The sequence below is a fragment of the Callionymus lyra genome, chromosome 2, assembly GCF_982586985.1.
Source record: "Callionymus lyra chromosome 2, fCalLyr1.hap1.1, whole genome shotgun sequence".
Lineage (NCBI taxonomy): Eukaryota > Metazoa > Chordata > Actinopteri > Syngnathiformes > Callionymidae > Callionymus > Callionymus lyra.
In genome coordinates, this window is record NC_141819.1 from 29,416,092 (window position 1) to 29,438,312 (window position 22,221).

At 37.7% G+C, this 22,221-nt stretch overlaps 1 protein-coding gene across 2 annotated transcripts in view; it reads right to left on the reverse strand.

The window, feature by feature from the left end:
- Positions 1–19,650, reverse strand: part of tgfbr3 (transforming growth factor, beta receptor III) — a 58,268-nt gene extending 38,618 nt beyond the window's left edge. Inside the window, exons 1-3 of one of the 2 annotated variants that reach the window (XM_087784498.1) lie at positions 19,490–19,650; positions 15,188–15,317; positions 2,330–2,514 (exon numbers count right to left, since the gene is read on the reverse strand). In XM_087784498.1, coding sequence (XP_087640624.1) covers positions 2,330–2,514; positions 15,188–15,248 — 246 coding nt within the window. In that variant the 5' untranslated portion in view covers positions 15,249–15,317; positions 19,490–19,650. The other variant, XM_087784499.1, reaches the window with a different exon arrangement.
- Between the last annotated feature and the right edge of the window lie 2,571 nt (positions 19,651–22,221).

Genomic DNA, 22,221 nt, shown 5'->3' on the forward strand with positions numbered 1-22,221 from the left:
CCAGACACTCTACCAAAATCGGAAAATGGAAATGGTTGCCAGAGCAAACACGGAACCAGACCAATAGCTAATGTGGAATTATTTGTTCGGTTTGGAGCACAATAAATATTGAATTGCTGCATTAGGAGAGATCTAAAAGGGATATAAAACTTCAAATCAATCAGTTTAAATCAAGAACATTAAGAGATTATTGTCCAGAAATGTCATGCTTACAAAAAATAGATTATTTTTGGTCACTCTTTTTTCACTAAAATGTTTTATATTAATATTTATATTTGACTCCGGAAAGTCATCAAATTGCAAACTACAATCTTCCCAGTTGATTGTTCTCTTTCACAGATGGTATCATTTACCTATGTCTGTTTAAATTTAGGGTTTTCTTGGGGGTCAGGCTAAAATAAGTAGCAAGTTATAATATTCAATTCCTTATAATATGTAAAATAGGAATGCAGAACCAAAAATTAATTCTGAGAAAACGTTTTGTGGTCAAGACAAATATCTGAGCAGTCTCTCTTAGGGGTTTAATCTATTACTGGTGCAGAAGTAGTACTTTTAAAACAGTGCCTTGACAATTTAATGAAAATACTCTTTGTTCTTTTGTTTGCGCTTTGTTCCTGTTCTTGTTTTTTTATGAAACTTGTACCGAACTGTTCCCTCTGGAGATCTCCAGACATTTATTAAAATAACTACAGTGTTGTTATCTAAAGGTAGGTTTGCAAGCTTAACTTGATAAAAAAATAAATGTATTCATAATGTATTATATGCAAGTACATAGGGAGGATAAATGTGTATATATTTAATATTTTTGAATATCAAACATGTGTCCATGGCCAGGTAAGCAGACAGGTGGGCAGCAAATCTCTCAGTCAGTCTGATCTTATCACAGCCTGCATCCTTGGACACAGAATAAACGTCTTCATGGCCACTTAATCTCAGTCAAAGCTACACTTGCTATTGCTGTCGCTGCTGAGAAATGTCAACTAAATGTAAGTAGGATTCAACAGGTTTTCAGTTGAGGACAAATAAAAGATAATTTGCTTCAAACAATAACACAAAATATAAACACAACTAAATTGAAAAGATAAAATATAATGAGATAATCGGAAAATGAAGTTACATAAAAAGTACTAGCACAGAAGTTATTAGAAGCAGACGACGCAGCCGCAAACCAAGACACCCAGACTACACTTTCTTTCGCGTGTGAACATCTATCTGTGTCTCGTCACAATGAAGGTTGACTTCTGTGCTGAGAACACGCAGATACACCTTCACTGTGACGAGAACTCTACAGGAACATATAGGGGGATTGGTCCAGGCGAAGAAAAATGTGTTTTGAGTTGAGCCGAGATCGAGCTTTAACAGAGACAACCTTTTAAAATCTATGGTACATCTAATAAACATATGAATAGGATCAGCGCACATGTGACCTCAGAGTACTTAATGAATTCCTTTTGTGGCAAACTCTCCGTTTTACTCGAGGGTTTGGCCTTCAGTAACATTTCGGCAGCACAATTGAACCGACAAGTCTATACATGCAGCGTTTGAAAGAGCAGTGACTTTAGAGAAGGGAACGCAGGACAATCTAACATCTAGAGTCAGCAAGTTTCAGGGCCGTAGGGGCCGTGATTCATGTTCAAACGGCAGCTACCTTCGAGACAAGCTGCCAGACAATGTTCAGTTTCACCCTCAAAGACAATGAGCTCTTCAGACGACAATGTTGACTTAAGAAATAACTTGAAATCATCGTGCTTAAGACATTTATGTTGAACAAATATGTGTTTAAGATAGTATTAATATTGATTGATACAAAAAAAGGTGAGAAATGCGTAAAAGAAATGCATCCATTTAGTTGGTTTGCTAGTATTTTAGTGCAGCACAGCAACACACCACTTTCAAGAACATTGATTTTTTTTTCTGTACTCTGTAGACTTTGTGTTCCGAAGGTTGCCATGACAAGAAACTAAATGTAGGAGTTGTTTTATGAAATCACCCTGCATGAAGAATATTTGAGCTGGAGCTCACTCAAGTGGAACCCTGTTGGACAGTTGGATGCCAGTATTCACCAGACTTTTCATTTGAATACATTTCATTTTAATTCATTACTTTAAAACTGCTTCCAGTAAAAGCCTCAGTCTTACATCAATATCCTCCAACTCAATCCAAACTATGAAAAAGGAAAAGAACATAAAGTGTATGAAAAAAAGGGTCATATTAGGAGTATTTATTACCAGATTTGTGGTTCAAACAAAAAAAGTTCTATTAACAGAACCAATAATTTTGAAGGGTTGTTTTTTTATTCAGAGAGAAGATCTGGATCTGAATGACTAACCTCTGCCGGGGTGTGGTCAAGACCCTCTCTCGCCTGTCCTCGCAGGTTGATGATGTGGACTTCCTGGGGGAGGCTGACGGTGCCTCGACTCGCACAGCCCGACGAGGCGCTGAACCTGGTCAGCATGGCCTGCACCGGGTGGACCGACCCGACTGGCAACGATTCACAGGGGCTGCGGAACGGACCTGAAAGAAACATTAAAAAATATATAAAAATACATAATCTCACACCTTGGTTTTCACATGAATAAGATCCTTTTTTATGCTATCAGTTATTGTTAGATAATTACAAATAACCAAACTTCATTTAGATTAGATATTGTTCATAATACTATTAAAAGAATGCCAATATATCGTTGTCAAGATGAAATTTAATGCTCAACTATCCACAAATCAAAGAATTAACTTATAATATGCAAAGGGTTAGTTGTTTATCGTTATCATTTTCTGTAAATTACTTTGTGCACAATATGCTTTATATTTAGGATTAAGGTATAGATTCAGGAGTTCAAGAATTAAGGAGTTTTACAATAACTGAAAAATGAGTCTGAAACCGGGCTCGATAAAACACTGGTCCAGCTTACGTTGGGATATTGAACGATAATCTACATCTGGACCACCAGACACAAGAGCCGAATAAATGATCTAATCAGGGTCAATGGTTTACGGGACATGTTCCTCATTAGCTCCTAATGGAACACATTTTTCTGCTTTCAAGTCATTTACAATTTTTTAATCAACACCACTTTTCCTATTAATTTGACGCGTTAAAGGCATAAAATTGGCCAGAGATAAGGTTCAACTAAACTAAAACATCTGTAGTGATTTATCAAAATGAATGCCTCGGAAAAAAAATGTATAATGTAACACCCAGTTTTTTCAGTTGCCCATTAGATTAATACAACGTCAGAAAAAGTCCCCGAATCGTTCTTCTGCCATGATAATTACTCATAGAAATGTTCTCATTTCTAGTCACCAGATCCGACATGCTTACTCAAACATTACTCAGCTCCGTCTAATCAATACCACGTGTACGTGAGTGAGATCATCGGCAAAAACAAACGCACTTGAACTCCATTATTTACGTATTTCAGACTCAGGGTTGTGTTTTACGGCGCAGAAAAACAATGAATTTCACGCCAGCCGGCTGCCAGCGTACGTGTGCATGCAAATCTGGAACAATTTAACGGCAACAATGAAGTGTTGGAAACAAAGACTGGTCTGAGACAAGCTTGACTATAGGGTTGACTCGCGCCATCCCTGAAACGTATGTAACAGATGGACATGTAATTACGCAACGCTAACAAAAAAATAATGACACACATTATCTTCTGTCACTCCTGCAATTAAAACGTCTACTTTGGTGAAATATGTTGCGTCTACGGTTGTATTTATATATATCATAAGAGAAAGAAGAAAAGTAGCTTCAAACCATGGTTCAGTCAGTGTTGGTGGTTTTAGCTTCTTTTTTTCTTTTTTTTTCCAGCTGGCCTATAATTTTTTTTTTAAATGTACTATTTATAAATTTGTCTGTAATATTCAGAGATGTACCTTTTTACAGATTATGTATTGTATTGGTCATGTGTACACTGAAGGACAAAAAAAAGTGTTTTGAAATAGTTTTTTACACCTTTTTTGCAGTATCTCACAAATACAGACTTGTCACATCTATTGGATGGAGGTTAGGATAACAAAATGTAAAACAAAAAATGTGTGTTCTTATTGTGCTGAGTGCAAATTGCAGTGCTTTGTGTTTTATTTTATTAATTTACTTTTTTTATGTATATATTTTTTGGAGGTGGGTGATTTGTTTTTTGTGGGGGTTTTTTTGGTTTTGTTTGTTAGATGGAAATTCATGTCTGAATTTTATGTAACAATCTAAAAAGTCTCAATATAAATATGTTTTTTTTATTATTTAATGTGCAACTAGTGTCATTTGTGAAATCAAACAAAAACTGTACGAAATAAATATATTTATATATTTGTATATATGTCTAAATAAGCATAATTCTGTTGTAGTATGTGTGAACCTTTTTCACCGTGAACTCACAAATGTTATGCTCAACACAAACTAAGACTGGAGAATGTATGGTTGGTAGGATTTCATCCCATCATCTCAGAAAGATGCCGAGGGGTTCGAGGAGGCTTAAACAAGCCACAGCGCTGAGGTTTGACTGAGGCACCAAAACAGCTCTTTCTCATTAAAAAGGCTGTGTTTGTGATGTGGCCATGGTATATTCTCAGGGTCAGATCGTGTGTATTGCCCCACGGTCATGTGCCAGCCATGCACGGCTCACATTTCAAACACATCATGCCAAACATGCAAAGGTAGCCAATAGCAATCAGAAGAAACATTTGGAAATCATCTGGGTCTCGGTGAAAGACATATTACAACGTTAACTTCTCCTCAAATGAGTCAAAAAACAGCACTTTAGCGGTGAGGTACCGAGGAGGGGGGAAAGTTTTTCATTCTGTGGCTCAGAACACATAGCGATTGTTTTCTCTTTCCCCCGCTGTCCCATGTTATCCCTATGTTATTACATTATTCCATGTTGGATCCTAGCAAAGCCTGAGATCACGCGAGGAATACCTCAGCGTCCCTCCACGAGGATCCCAAACCCATTTCAGGTGTCTCAACCTGAACTTATTGCTCCGTCAGTGGCAAGTTCAGTCACAGTACAGGGAGATTAACCAAATGCCTTCAGGGGATCTGCTCATATAGGAGCAAGTTAATGCATTACAAGAAGAGACCTCAAAATGGCGTGTGGTTATTGGTTCCCATGGTAGTCATTCATCACAATAACAAAACTAACAACATTCATACTTTGCTGGATGAACTGTTGGAACACGAATTGAATCTGTGGAGGACACACAATTACAGTGTTATCGCAGTGAAGTGTTTTGCAATATCACCAGATATTGCCAGGATTAGTTCAAGTAATAAAAACCCTTCTATTAATGACTTGTGTTGTCATTCAGTGTTGCATGCTGGTACAATGACAGTGTTGTCATAGAGCTCAGAGGGAGGTTTAATGCAGCTGGCAAACTTGGAACAAACAACTAAAGGATCAAATATAGATGTGTCTCAGATAAGCAATACAAGTTTAGAATATGTTTGAGGTTCATTTCCATCCTTGAGGACAGAGCAGATTTAAAATTGTTTTTCAAAACAAACGAAAACATGACTGTAGAAACCTTTTAAAGTCAACATTATATTCAACATTATAGGTGAAACATAAATTATTTAAAGTGACGGGTACTGTCAGGTATCAGCTTCAACCATATTTTCGACGTCAAACTGGAGATTTTGTGTTTTCAGCTGGAAGAGTTTAAGGATGTTTAAGTTGGAGAAGGCACTGACTTTCATAACAAAAAATACTTCTGTATTAAAATGGTAAAAACATATATATATAGTAATCAACGTTAAAATAGATAAAAATGTATCACTATAATACTTTTTGAAATAAAATAAAATGTATTCAATTGGATTAATCTTATATATCTATTTTGTTCATATTTCATTTGTCCAAGAAAGGTTTTGCATGTTCCAGGTTTTTTTCTAAAAAGGAACGGTGTGGTTCAGTCGTTTTTGCAGTGTCAGCACAAGTCGAGTTAGAAACATCTTTCCTCACATGGATCCGTTTGAGTGTAAAGTAACACAATACTTGGTTGATGCTGTTTTCCAACAGTTAACACATGTTTTATAGGTTCGGAATTTAATATCCCATCGGAATCCTTTCGCTGCATTTAAACACAGACTCTGTTCTATGCTATGAGTTGAACATGACATTCCTACTCATGGATTTCGTTCTTTGTTAAAATAGTTTAAACAGTATTTGTAGTTGAGAAGGAAAGAATAGTTTCACCAAAATTGTACCATCACAAAATATAAGTTTAGAGTGTGTAATTATTTGAAATATTTGGAATATATGGGAAGCACAAAGTGTTCATTGGAGATAAATCTGTCGGCAATAAACTGTTGACTGGCGACAAGTTAAAGGTAGAGATAATGGAAGTGTTTTGAACACAGGATAGACGGTTTAGAACAAAAGTTGGATTTAAAAATGATCAGAGAATTACTTTAAGGCATTTGTAACCAGATCACACAGTGAAAAAAAAGATAATTTATGTAATTTTGCTATGTATTCATAACTTTCTGAGTGTGTTTTATTAGTTCAAACTATTGTTTTTTTATCGTTTACATTCACCTATGACTCTTCACATGTCAAGGCGCTTTTTTTTGTCATGTTTACTCAAAGAGCAATCTGTTAAACAAGTTAAAAAGAGTCAAACTCTATACGCAACCTTCTTGTTGCAGAGAAACCAGCCCCGTGTTCCTGCTGATATTATTTGACGTTTTTTATTTTGCTGGTGATGCTATTACATTTTGCTGTTTGATGTCAAATCAGTCCATGGTGCAAAAAAAGGTTGATGACCCCTTATCTACGCTGAAGAACTGACACCAGATAAATCTCAGAGAAAACATTTTATTCATTAAAGTAAGTAAAAGCAGCTTAATGGAAGAGCTTGCATAAGCCTGATGGTTGTACTTCAAAGGTTTAAATGATCACACATTGATTTTCTATTGACAATGGATTCAAGATGTTTTGAAAGTTACAGTTCTTCATGTTGAAATATTGTTCTCATGAACTCCACAAACATAATAAATAGTAATTCTGTCAGAAAATTAGGAAAAAGAGGAATCTATCACACGTAGAAAAAGAAGAACTTAATAAGAACCTTCAGACATCTGCACAGTATGTAGATCATTTGAAATGTATTGGAAAGCTGTGGAAAGCGGAGATTTGCAGCAGTTACTTAAGAAAATGATTGTTTTGGATTTAAGTCAAACAACCATTAAACAAAAAATATATAAATCGTCTATTTTCTTGAGCATAAGAAATGCAAGCCATTGTCTATTGTGTAACATATTTTGTTTATTTAAACCATTGTGATACAACGTGGAAAAGATTTATCGTGTAAAAACTATGAACATGTAGAAGAAAAGTGTCTCTGCATTCTCAAAAGAATGCAGTTTGTTGTTCGCAAAGTGGGAGTTGGCGGTCGGCCAAGATTTGGGTACAGGAAGTGATGTCAATCTCTGTGCCAGTGAGGGACGAATCTGATATTCCCACAAAGCCATTTCCAAACATAAACAAACAGAGGCTTCATCGAGCATGTGCCAATTTACTTCTTCAAAAGTCTTCATTGTTTATTGTGCTAGTTTACAAAACCCACGTATGAACAGTTTCTAATCTGTACTTGAGTTTGTGTTACAACTTATTGATGCAGATTCTATCTTCTGAAAAGAAAAATCATCTATACACACATGTGCGAACACGTATTCTACCCACTCGTTTTCCTGCTTCTAGCTCAGCCCACTCACTTCTGAATCATCATCACTACTACAGGAAGTGAGCGAAGCACCTCAAAAGGGTAGAATAGTTGACCCCATGTGCTCTGCCAATAGGGAGGATTTATCTGTTGACTGTGAATTTAGAGGCTCAAGAGAGGAGAGTTGGATTTGGATGCAAGGAGGTGAGCGAGAGCGAGCGAGTCTCCTCCGGGAGAAACTCCTTTAATCCAGCTAACAAAGTCAGATTCTTTCTTTGTAGTCTGTTTTTTAGAGCCATCATTTATTTTCAAATGGTCTAACGGTCCAAGATATGTGTAAAAACCCGAGGCCAGGGGGTCTTTCAAAACCCAGGACTTAGATCAGGAGTGATTGCTGTGCCTGGAAAATGGAACAAATGCAAATTTACCAAAGGCTTACAAGAAAAGCGCAGGACCTGTTACTGTGATTAAAGTAAAGTTTGTCTGGTGAATTTACAAAACAAAAAAGTATTTGTGTTTAATCTCTTTTAATTCATAGCATGACTTTATAACTGGCATGTGTCCAGAAACGCTTAAATTATTCACAACATTTCATTGGTTGAAAAAAAGTCTGGTCCAATCAGCTCGACCTTTACAAACATCTCTTCGGTGACGCTGTGGTTTCAATAAGGTTGTAAATACACTTAAAGTAGTACAATTAAATGCCAAAATCAGCGTTAAATGGTCAAAAATGCTATGTTTAAGTGTGATTGTATGAACTGATGACTATGCATAACTATTAAAAAAAGACCCCCATGATTAAAAAAGAAAATGATCACTTTTGGTGCAATTCCTGTAAATGGCCTGCTCGTTTTTTGGCCTAATAAACAAAGTGTATAAATGTTCATGAAAATATACTGACATATTAAACTGTCAGTAAGTAAGCGAATTTACACAGCAGTCATTTTTGTGTTATTATGTCAACAATTATGTATAAAATTAAAGGTCTAGGAAGCAGTGCTTTGGACCAGTAAATCAGGATCTTCTTAGCAAGTCTAACAGCAATAACGTTTGTATTCATATTCAAGGATTCCACCTCATTAGCCATCAAACCAATCTATGTAAGACAATGAAGCTACAGGCAAGCATGGGTACATTTCTCACAAGCTCATGACGACATGAATCAGGACCATTTACAGGAGACCGATTATAAAGTGAGACAGCTGGGGAGACAAGCATGTGTCTGTACGAACACAAAAGTTACAGGCAGTGCGACCACAGTACGTCTTTATTAAAGGGTGCCGACATGAGCTGTCTGGTCCCCAAATGTCAATCGTGTCAAACATGTCAGCGAATAAGTCATTCAGAAATCTGAGGGCAGGCAGATGGAAATAATGACTCAATCGGTACACAACTATGTAAAGACCCTAAACTACATTATCAAAGGTAAAGAGAGCAAAATGATTCAGTAGCGACAATTGTATGGTAGCGTTATGATGCAGCTGTCTGGTGAGAAGCTTTACACCGCCACATGGCTTACAGGAACACATTAACCACCTGCTCTAGCAGCACATGAGGGGTTTTCACTGACTTACTTTAACCAAGTCGTGGCAAATTAGAAGCTGTCAATGTCTTTATGTCATATTACATTTCATATTTGAAGCTATTGAAGTGATAGCAAATATTTTCCGTTATGAATAATACAGATCATTTCTACTAGATAGTGAGATGTAGTTTTTAAATTAGATATTATGAATCCCATTTTCTTGGCTATATAATACTGATATAAATATAATTAAGAAGTGGATTTTTCAGCGAAGGAAGGATGCGACGAGTGGGTCTGAGTAAGAAATAGTTAAAACTATTGAGAACAAACACACCCAGGTGTCCAAGAACATCTCATGAGAACATCGTGTAAATGTTGGCTGGTGAAATTTGTAGGTACTGAACAAGACGTACAAAACTAAATCTGACTTGATTGATGTGAAGGTTGCATTTTAATGACAAGTAAATGGAAATCTTAGGGCATTGTGATATTTTTGTCTCCATCAATCCATCAAACTCTGAAAGAGTCCTTTATCCATGTGATATTTTTCATAAGCATCCATCTTTGGAGTGTTATAACAAGAGGCTTTGAGAACCAGCAGGTTGCCATCAACATATAGCGGACGGACGGACAATGGCCGGCCTTTGTGCCAGTCGGGGGGGCCCAGCTACAGAGGTGAGAAAGGCCAAGACAGACAGACACTTTCACACATGCTGGCAGAGAACGCATTCCATTGAGCTTCTTCATCTTCATGAGACGCAAGGCAAAGAAAAATGTCTCGTCAAATGTCACACCGCCTTCCTATTCAGAAGAACTTCAGCATGAAGGCCTCTTCAATGGACAGTTAACAAACGGAAAATATGATGAATGGTCAGTTGGTTAAGAGGTCAGATGAAGAGACGCTCTGTGGCAAATTGAGACAAATTGACATTTATGGAATCTTATTTGAAAAGCACTTCAAAACAGCAATAAATTATACAAAACTACGGCCATATTGTTTAAATACCATGAAGTCTATTTGACTTATATAGGAGTAAGCAAAGGAACAAGAAAGGTTTGGTCTATAGCTGTCAAACTCAATCACACCAGAGGCCAACATTGAATAAAAGGTCTATTAGTCAACAGGAAGTATGATTCTTGGAGGCCCGACCGATCCTTATATTCCCTATGTTTGTCTTACACCAAACACATCAAATTCCTTTCCTTCACTCTCAGTTTTAGTCTTATTGAAAGTCTTTGTTTCTTATCTTATCTTAACCACTGACATCTTTATAGGTCAACCACGAAATAATAAGGCGCCTTTGAAAGAACTCTGAGAAACTGTACAGAAAGATTAAAAGGCAACAGTTTAGACCAATTTTTTTAAAGTCAAAAGTGGTTTAGTTTTTCTATTGCTTATTTTGTTTGTTATCTTATTATCTTTATCTAAAATGCAATCACGGAAAAAGTTAAAAGCTACTTTCTCAAAAGACCAAACTACGAAACATGAAACCCACATTTTAAAAATGTGGGTTTTTATGCAAGTTTGGAAAACAGTCAGAGAGTTTATGTTACGGATGCATGAACTTTTTTTCTACTTTGATTTTGAGCTTACCAATTCATTGGGCCACATAATAAATCTTTGTATCCTTCTCTTTGTGTTATTTCCTTTGATCTATGTTCTTTATATTTGCACACATGTCATCCCTTGCACTTTGTTCTTATTCTTGTTCTATTTATTAAATCCATAAATCTATCTATTTAAGATAGTTAAAGCAATGTACAAAGTCACACTTGGCTATCGCAGGGTAAAAGCTTTTACATTTTGGACCCAGCAGAGCGAGGGAGTCCTGTGCTTTTGCTATCATCTCCCTTTCCTCAATGAAGTCACCACTCACACGGGCTTTTTACTCCAACTCACCACAGCTCCTGGGTTTTTTCTCTCAAAGCTATGGAACACAATGGAAAATGTACTATCACCCCAGCTGTCTTCCATTACTGGCTATGACCAACAACCCTTCACACGCCTGCTTACTGGAACTATGGAGAAATGGAGCGAGAGAAGGAGGCAGAGAAAGACAAAAGGAGGGGTGAAGTAAGCGGGTTGTGGACACTATTCAAGATTTGCATATTAAAAAAAACTGTTGATAAAAAAAGTTGTGAAGGATTCTAGGGGTTTGTTTGGATACATAGATAAGTCTGGAAATCGGTTGAGTTTACCAGACTGTCTCAAAAACCGAGACCAGACTAATCCTCCTCAGAGTGAAAGTAAATTCACTGCGATCATAAACAAACGTATCAACTGCTGGTAATTACGTTGTGTAACACCGCGGTGACCTTCACAAACTGCCCTCCTGAAACGCTGCCTCCTACTTGACAGTGCGGTCGAGATAACGGCCGAAAGGAAGGGAGACCAGTAATGAGGCACAAGCGGGACTCCTGTTGCTACGTAAACATCCACACCGCTCTGTTTAGCAGCACACACCGACCCACTCCAGGTCCAACATCTGGTTTAGCAAGTCGAGAGATTTGCACCGTTTGGCACGTCGTCCATCTGTGGAGTGTGTCAGTTTGGATGACAGTCCACGCCTGCGCCTGGCGAACAAAACTCCTCCCCGGCCACCCTGCCTCTCCTATTACAGTGGTTGCACAATGCAATTCTGCAGCCCCCCCCCCCCCCCCTCCTGTGGGCCCAAGAAAAGCAATGTGGATATAAAGATGAACCTTTGGCTCAACTGCTCGGGGGGAAAAAAACACTACAACCTCTTTTGGCTTAGCAATGCCCGTCGCCTGCCAATAATACACACACAAAAAAAAAAGCGAGACAAGAGGAGAGTGGTTTGCTTTCTGGTCAAACTAGACATGTTGACCATACGAAGTAAGTTTGGCATCGGCTATTTGTGGCATCCTCCGTCCTCGCCTCCACTATCTCTTTAAGATTTCAAAATTCCCTAACTGCAGGAAACAGCTTTCGTCTGTGGGAGTTGGCACATCTGTAAACTCTGGCAGCAACACAGACCAGGGACACGGACTTGACCGGTGGACAAATCCAACTTCTTCAGCGGTTTTGTTGAATAACATTGAGAAATTTCAACTTTTGCAATTTAATTATCTGGTTTTAACCATCTCCTCTAAAAAAAACAGACCAGTTTCTACTGCGTATTTGGAGCAAAGTTATATAATTTAGGTCATAATTCCTGAATATTACTGTTTATCTTCAGAAAGAGAAATGTAATACTCCCCCACAAACTATGGTTAAAGGCACAATTTCCTTTAGTAATTAGAGGCAAAATTCCAGGTACTTCGGTCAGTATAGTCAAGAAAAAAAAAAAAAAGGAGCTTAAGCTTTTGCTTTGTATTATGGGGTTGAATTCGTTTGCAAAATTATGCTGCAGGCAAATCATAATATTCTTTTTTTAATGTTTATTTTGGCAAACCAGTCAATATCTCACAATCTCATTTTAAATGTATTTTATAAATACAGACTGTATTGGTATGTCATACAAATACAATACCAGATGCATTTTGCTAATTTAGCCCTCAAGGGCTCCTATATTGAATAATGTACTAATATAGCAGATGTGTTGGCTAATGGTTGTTGTCATCGATCCAACCACCTCCTGAGTGAAGTCAGGAAAGGTACCGGAGAGGGGAAAGTATTTCCTGGTATTTCTGCTAGAGAGAGTCCAAACAAGCCTCCAAAATAACCAGCATCCTGCCATGACTATTCTTGGCCCGACTTTAAATAAATTTCACTGCAAAACCAATTTGCACTACATAATACATCCATTACAGTCTTTGTGAGAAGAGAAGAGAATAGACAACTACAAACATTCTGGTATGCATAAGAGGTTAAATAAAAACCATAAAGAAGATTTAAAATACGAGTTTTCTGTCTGTTTCTAGGAAGTTTTGGAGAGGCAGATCTAGGATTCTATTACAGCGAGAGATGGTGGCTTGTAAACCAATCAGAGTCTTACGTCAAGACTCTCCTGAAGTTTGGAGTGCAGATTTATGGAGAAAGACAGATGGGTTAAAAGGAGGCCAAAAAAGGAATTGACCACATTGAAACTGAAGGTAAACGACTGGTAACAGTGGAGAGGACATTTGCTGTCCAATCGTAAATAACTCCCTTGTGACAACGTGCTACAATGTATCTTGCACCATGAGAGGAAAACTTTGTACACTGCTTCATTGTGTTAGAGATCCTGGCATTGTGGAAGACTTGGTGTTTGCTCTGCCCGCGGCAACACTGACTATGTTGTTATTGTTTTGCTCTTGAGTGCGGTTTCAGCCTCAGAAGAACTTCTGGAACTGCAGCAGTAATCAGGCCGAATGCATGAAAACCATTGACCGCAGTTTTTGGCATGAGACATGCCATCTAGTGGGTAATAAGTCCCGGGGCTGCCACAGAAAAGCAATAAGCTGTTCTAGATTTGAGATGAATTAAACTTAACTACCTCAGAACAATGGAGAATATTGTTAGAATTGTTATTTTTACAAACTCAAATTCATGTAATCATATTTAAAATGTTTGACAGAAATTGAGTTAACTAAGTTCAACTTAAAAAAAGCAAATGAATAAACATTTCATTTTTTCCAGATGAGTCCTAGTTTATTTGTTGAATTTCTCCACATGATAATACATTATCTTTTAGTAATTTTTATGTTTTATAAGACAGGCGTTGAACTTGGGCCCGAGGGCTAAATCCGGCCTGTTAAGTAAATTATATATTAAATTAAATAAAGTCAAATTTATTTTGGTCAGTAATTAAAGATTTGTTTTTGAGGGTTATTTTCTCAATTTTCCGCTTCAGACAATTTGATGTTTGGACAGAGAAGCTATTGCTAAAATTAGCAAGTTACCGGCCTCTTCTTCACCTTGCCATGAGGGTGTCAAAGGATCCAGATTCCTCTTCATGACCTTGTCTGGACCCTTCTGCCCCTGCTCGACATGTTTACTTCTGATAGTCTGGTTCTGATTGAGGTTTCTGCTTGTTAAAAGGATTTTTTTTTATCGTCACTGTTGCTCATTTTGACTTAGACCCGTTTTACTTTTTTCTTATATAGTGTTATTTAAACTGTGACTTTTTTCAGTTAAATCATATATTTACAAAGGTATACTTTTCGGTTACAATCAAACATTTATTAGTTATCGAGGATTAAAAGGATATTGACAAACCAATATGGAGTATAGCTGAACAAGCCCGGGCTCAAAACGTGGTAGTCCTGAGTAAATACCTGAACAGTCCCAGGTACCAAAGGGCTGGCCAGCACACATGTAATTTTCACTGCATGTGTGGATTGATTCCTTCCTTAAATGAACTGAAAATACTGACTACTCTGTCTAAGGCTGTTTTTAACATGTTTCTGCCAATCGTCAAAAATGTATTTATAAATCAAGTACAGCTCCAAGCCATTACATTATGCCCTGATTAAAAACTTGTCCTTTAATTTGTTAAATGTTCACAGGTTGAGAGAGGACATCTGCGCCGTAAAAAACTACTAGAATGACCATGTTTACGTGCCAGCTCACATAACGTAATTATTGCCTTAGTCAAACCAATAAAGGACTTTTAAAAACACTTACTCTGTCTACAAGTTACTCAGATAATTCAATTATTCAAGTTAATAGCTTGATTACTTTTGAAGTAAATTCCTACAGAGAACCAAAAACAATCTTATCTAATTTGCAGTTGTTTATCTCAACTGTGCATTGCTAACAATGCTAATGTGTGATCAGAAAAGAACTATTTAAATGACTTCATATTGAGACAAAAGACAGCCTTTGCCTTGAGTCGGACTTCTCTGCGCACAAAGCTCATTGAAAGATTCACAGTGTTCAGATTGTCAGCTCTTCTCCACAGTAACTTCTCACATACTCATTCCTCTCACATGCAGTGATTGCTGGGAAAAAATCCCAGAGAGATTTTTAACACGGCGCTGTGAGCAACACACTGCCAGCGAGATTTATTCCTGGCTTAAGCACTTTGACGTACGTGTGAGATATAATGAACTTACCTGCAGATGCGAGGCAACATAATGCAAAGAGCCACAAGTGGATGATGGATCTCTTGGCCATTGTGTCTTTATTTTTGCAGCTTTCAGTGTTCGGAAGGAGGGTCAGCAGGAAGTCAGCTCCTAGCTCCGACTGCAAAGTGAACAAAAGCAAAAAAAAAAAAGTCAAGCAGAAGAAGCAGATTTAAAGTTTAGCAAGGACAAACAGCAGGGGAGCAGGTTGTGCTTAACGTTCCCTGCAGGAGTGATTAGCCTGGACATGAGACGGAGACCAGAGGATTAATATAAGGGGGTTAATTGGGGGTCACACTTGCTGCATATTGCCATGCTGCATTGCACACACCTTCCTTGGAGAAACAGTGCGGGGCCGCTGACTGGTTTGTTGGGTGTGAAACCTTTTTGAACATGCCACAAGGTATTAACACACTTTAATTGAGAACATTGGGTGGCTAATTTCCCCGCTGGGGTCCAGAGGAGACACTTGAATAACAGCAATGGCGTACGATGTTGTAAGCAATTGATTCTTTAGGCTTCTATGATGATTTTGGGAAAACCATTTTATTCTAACTGACATGTATAAACATAGTTCAATCCTGCAGGGGAATACTTGTTGAACACAAATATTTGGGCACAGAGTGGAAGTAGTACTAGAGTACTCAAGAAATGTTTTGGTCTTGAGACCACTTTTTTAGGGTCTTGGTCTTTCGTCTTTAAATAAAAAGCCATTTTTACTCCTCGTCTCTGACCTGGTGGACATTGTTGGTCTGGTCTTGGAACAGAAATCGGGAAAACAGAGTTGAAAGAAAGGCAAAAGAGTTCAAAAACAATATGTTGCTGTTGTATAGCATAACTGGTAAAAGAAAGATACTTGGCTTTTTTCTTGGTCCTAAACTATATGCAGTCTTGGTCTTGACCTTTCAAAAGTCTTGGTCTTGACTCCTGTCCTTATACTCTCCGGTCTGGATAATGTTTTGGAAGGATTTCCAGCCTGCCAGGTCAACCTCTATACTAGTTATTCCAGGTAAATGTTATGCAAACTGGTGATGTAAAAAACAATTTAGTACCCTAATGAAATAGCGCAGCCATCATGACACAAAAGGCACATGAGAATTAAATCTTTCGGTGTCAAATGTACGTTGCTTTCAGAGGGCAATGTAGCATTATTTAATTTGGCGATACTGGTCTTTTTGTAACAGTTTGTAACGTAACAGTTCGATCAGATTTTTGAAAACAAATTCATCGTCAGTTAGTTGAATTTTAGGCTCATAGATGGTGTCAGTTTAAGGAGTCCATCAGACAGCAGTTAGAGATGCACACAGCCATTGGCATCTCCATCACCTTTTCATCATAATCCATCATAAAATACAGGCCGCTCCCAACACTTTTAATAATGGAGGAATTATTTTTCTGAACTTTTGACATTAGCATTTCTCATTAACTTTGCCTTGGCTGGTGAGACTCAACATAGTGCTTGGATTTCTGACGAGATGTGTTACCTTTGAATTTATTCTTCACTGATGTGAATCATTTTTCTGTACATGCCATTTATTTACCCATGTATGTCCCTTTGAGATCCAAAATATCTTCTTAAAGACAAACCGTGAAATTTGGACAGAAAATTCCAAAAACCCTAAATTAAACATGATATATTTTTGTGATCACTTGTTTCTTGTTTTATGACTGAAGGTGAGATAACATGCTAAACTCATGGTTCTACAATCATAGATTGGTCAACATCGTGGGGGGGACACAGGTTGTGGTGAACAAAGTAATAAGGTGCATCGGGGTGTAGTTGAAGCAGCTGCTGAACACAAAAGACCCTTTCATTGCGGGGCAGCTGTGGGATCTGGGAAGTCATTTTGGAAGATGACAAATATTACACGTTCAGCTACTGAAGCGAAGCCGGTGCCCTCTGTTTGATTTATGCCCCTCCTTCAACTTTAAAGCCCGTCTTGACTAAACAAAGCTAAATTCTGCAGCGATAACTTCAGTGAAAGCAAAGCAAACTGACTCTCGGTCCAGCCGTTCCAGTCACATTACAATTTAATTAAAGGGCACATTTATCTGGAGATTATATATAGATGCATCAGACATGTTTTGGGTCCAGTTTCTGGATTTAAAGGAACCCTGCCACGGTGCTGGTTTTGTTGCTGCAACACTCAAATCACCTCATGTGACTTCTCTTCAACCCTGACAGTCTAAGCCTCGCAGCTCTTTCACCCACAGGAAGGTAGGTCTGCAGAACACATCAGGTGGTTCAGACCCAAGCCTGAATGTAGAGCAGAATACTGAAACCACATTGCATGCTTGTGGTCCCCTCAATGTCAAAGGCCTGGTTAATCTGTGTCATCACATAGACAAGCATAGAGCTGTCAGGACTTTGTCTTCTTGTAATCACGAAACCCGAAATAAAATCAAAATAAAACTGCATCTTGCAGTACAAATAGTCCATTAAAATGTTTTGCTGTTACAACTTGTCAAACCAAACGACAGCATAAGCTCTCATAGCAGAAACATCTCACTTCATCAGCAGTATAACATGACATCTCATGCTTCTTTTCACACATTCAAATATTTTATTTATCTATCATTTCTAAACAACGCTGTTAAGGTGAGCTTTATGTTTTTGATTAGGTATATTAACTTTTTGTTCACTCATTTTATCATTGAACTACAGTACACTTTTCTCTTTTGGATTAGGAGATGATTCTTTCCATTGTTATTGGGTCCAAAAACAAAATAACACAAAATTTTATGACATTGTTTTTATATAATTTAAGCATAAAGATGATAAAAAAAAGTTCTGCTGAAACAATGGAGAAGGTGAGGTAAGGGTTCTACTAGTTAAAAGTTCAATTTAGGGAGAAAGATAAAGTTTAAAACCGTACGTTTTGTGTACGTTGCATGAGGTATGATGGATAAAAAGAACCAAGGCTGGGTCTCTTGTGGATGACACCTCATTCTAAAGTGTAAATGAGAAGCAACCGTGTCTCTCTAGATTTTCTAAATGTAAAATCAAAAATATAAAAGTTTAAAACACCTCTAGTGACTCTATGGAAGTTGATAAAAGTCCACCAGGAAGTCTGTTTTTGTATCTGCTAATTAAACACAAATCCTTAGCATATCATAGTGCAGGATGTTTGAAGGATATCAAAGCGGAGATTATAGAGCGTGTTCAAATCTTTTAATCTGTGTAATATCTCTGAAAGATTAATTCATGAGGAGCTTCAAAATCATCAAATGACATGAAAGGAATCCATACATTCCAAAAAGTATGATAGTTTTCTTTTTAAGTGCATTTGTTTCTCTTTCATATAAATCTAAATAAAAATATAGCCATTATCAGCTCTTAAATCCATTTTTATGAACACTTTTTTTTGTCACCTGTGGATTATCAGAACAGCAGAATATGTGATTATTCCTTCCTCAAAATCCTTATGTTAATTCTGCATGATTCCAATCTCTATTACACTCCTATTCTCTGTTATAACAACGTTCAATTTGAAGATAATTTAGTGTATATTTTCAAGGGTAAAAAGTCAATTATTTTATTAGACTTGCAAAACTGAGATTATAGGAGAAAAAGTCAAATAACTTTGAACTTGTAGTTCAACAAACTTTATTAAATGAATTGCACTAAATATGCATATAATAATATAATTGTCAGACGTAGTTGTTTCCTGCAGCTGTCCAGAGACCACATAAAAGTGAATTGATAACCAAATTGAGGAACTCTTGCAGGGTTCCAGTCTCTTCCCCTTGACAGCTGGGACAGCCTGAATAAATAAATTCGGTGTTTTTGAAGTCCACCTTTGCTTGTCACACAATAACGTCATTTTAAAAAAGACATCGCGGCTTGGATTAGTATTGATAGTATTTCAGGATCTAACTTTCGACTACTAATAACAAAAAATAAGTTGAATAGATAGTACTGCAAACTAGTTTGCATCTCAACCGTTATTTGGGATATTAACTTTACTTCATTCCACTTTGGATGACGGTTCATGTATCAGTGATGTTGACGTCGGAAAACAAGATAAGAGTAAACCTAATACTCTACATCTACTCCGATAGTAAACGTGTAATTGAAGTGTAGTAACGACAGCAGCACCGAGATAAGCTCCAGCTGAAGAGGAGGGAAGCGACATGTCAACAGATTCGAGACAGATGTTGAGCCGGACTTACTGGCAGCGATCGTGACAAGACGAGCTGACAATGATTCTGAGAGGACAGAGTCAACTTTGAGAAGACGCTGACTGAGCTCGAGCTGACGGGCGTCAGTGGGCGATGAAGCGGAGGACTTACCCCGCAGAGGCTCCCGGAGGAAAAGTCCGAGTAAACACGTTGAGCTCTGAAGTGTCCCGGCTCGGTGACGATCTAGTCGCTGGTGGAAACATAGACGGAGATATTCGGTGGATTAGAGGGAAACGCCTCCTACTGACTTTCCAGGAGTTTACTCTCTATCTGACTTGAAACCGAGAGTTGGCCGTGTGGGCGGGGCGAGCAGGGGGGAGGCTGGGGGGCTCGAGCAGGAGAGTCCAGGGGACTGCCATTCGACTTCCGAGGGCCACTGCTGGGATTTTGGAAGAAAATGGGGATTTTTTTTATCCAGGCTTAGAAGCTCAAACTCTTTTTAAAAATAATAGTTTACTTTTAAGATGGTTATTAACATACTTAAAATGAACAGTGTTTACACAAACATAAGGTGTAATCTTTTGACTTTTACAGACAGAATTCTTGAGTTACTAAATTGGAAGTTTTTAAGATTTGATTTAGGTTGTTTTCTTGCAAGCCACCAATTGGGTTCCTGATAAAAAAAATGTTGGACTTGAGCAAAGTGTGGATCCACATGCAGCCCTTTAACTGTATTTATGTGGCCCACATGAGGTCAAAGATTAGGTGAATATTTTTTATGATTGATGAAGTAATGCGAAAATCCAACTTTTCTGAATTACTTGCATGTTTCAAATTCCTCTCCAAGATGCAGTAAGTCACTCATCTTGACCATGTTTTAAACTTATAACTTTATAATGTTCTCCCCTGTCTGAAATCTCGGCGGATGAGAGGTTATGAGAGGGAAGTCCATGATGATGTAATAATGATCTTCACTCCTCCTCCAGCGAGCTGTAATCACACCCAGCTTTGTTTATACAATGAGTCCCTTGGAGGTGGAGACTTCCCGGATTGACGTGCGGTGACAAATCTTGATGCTTGACCAATCACAGCAGAGTGGGTTTGGTTCGGTTGGAGAAGAGTTCATCATCAGAAAAACATCAGAAGCGTACTCAGTGGGCGGGGCTTAAGCACATTTTCGAACTTAAACATTTTGGGGAGTTTTATACCGATGATCACAATAGAGGTCCAAGGTCTATTTAAAAGTTGCTTAAATCTTCACATTAGTTCCCCTTTAAAAAAGGGGGGAGCTATATCAATAGGAGTCATCAGTGCTATAAGAATCAGACTTTTATTGTCACAATTGTAAAAACAACACAGGAATTTGTTGTGGTGGCGTTACAGAATAAAAACATGAATAATACAAATGAAATAAAGAGATTCATAAAATAAAAATGATAAATTACCATACAAAGGCATATAAATAATTCTTGAATAATGTAAGAAATAAATCATTAGCATTAACTTCACTATTTGCTTGATGATCCCTTAAAACATCACAGTATAAAATGTAGCCCCTGAGGAAAAGTTTTTGTCCACAATGGGTTGAAGATGTTTGGTATTTACACGGGAAACATAGAACAACTACATCAACATCTGTGTAGGATTTATTGTTTTATCTTGAAAGTATAGACTAGAGATACGCCATAGAAATTTCCATCACCACCCCCTCTAGTAAACGCTCCACTCACAGCACAAAAAGCCCCACCCAGCATACAGAAAACCATCGTTTATCAAAAGCAACACACGCTTTTAGTCATTCTGGTCACTGCCATTTGAAAATATATTCAAAAATAAGAAGAATTTCAATGTAGAAGGTGGTACAGTTGATAACATTAGAACAAAGATTATTGTACAGTTATGGTACACTTTAAACCTCTGAGTTTAATGTAGATTTTTCTGAAAATTAAAAAGGGAAATGGTCTTGTGTAAGCATTTTATATTTTTCCACATACATTCTGTATAGATGTTGAGAAATTATTCATTCTTATTTGTCAACTCTCGACAGGTCTTTATGCGGCAGAGAAGAAAGGTTCTTGCTTTGGAGAAAACCTTTTTCCTCTCATATTAGCAAAGAGAGGACGCCAGGGGGCGCTGCAGTTAATGCTGCATCTCCAAGCAACACTGTGTTTGCAGAAAACCCTGCGTTCATTTGTAGGTTTTGAGATATATATAATGTTAATACAAATTATATAATGTCTTATTATGCATCTAACTAGGTACTTTGCGTGCATTTCAAGATGATCATACAGACACAAAATATATGGCATCACTGTCTCTGAATCGCTGAGACTCAATAAGAGCCATTGTTGCATGTGTAATCACACCCAGCAGATGTTTGAATATTTCATAGTGACAATTTGGGGAGGAGTTCAGGATGACAATGCAAGTGTCAGCTCACAGAAGACAGATGTTTGTCATTTCACTGCACAAGCTCTAAACTGTTCACAGAACGATTGCTCGGCAGGAAATCTCTCCTGAGCAAATACGAGGGATTGTTTGCAACAATGATCCGCGGAGAGAGAGTGGATGCTGAAGGAGTGTGTGCTTCACACATTTGAATGATTTAGCTCTAATGAGAAGACACCGGTGAGGAGAGAAGAAAACTTGTGTTGTGGAAAAACACAGGGATAAAAAGGCCCTGCTTTGTCAGATTGACAATGAAAGGCTCGACAGATTAAATTATTTTACATCTCATGCATAAGCATGTGTGTTTGTTGATGCAGTGTTAGAGTTCAGAAAGGAAAGCGCTAAAGGTGGCGTTGGATCCATCATTCACACTTCATTAAAGCAGCACTGAGTAACATTTAGACTTTTTTCCATATTTACTGTAATGGTTGGTTTAAAATGTGAGCAATCCAAAC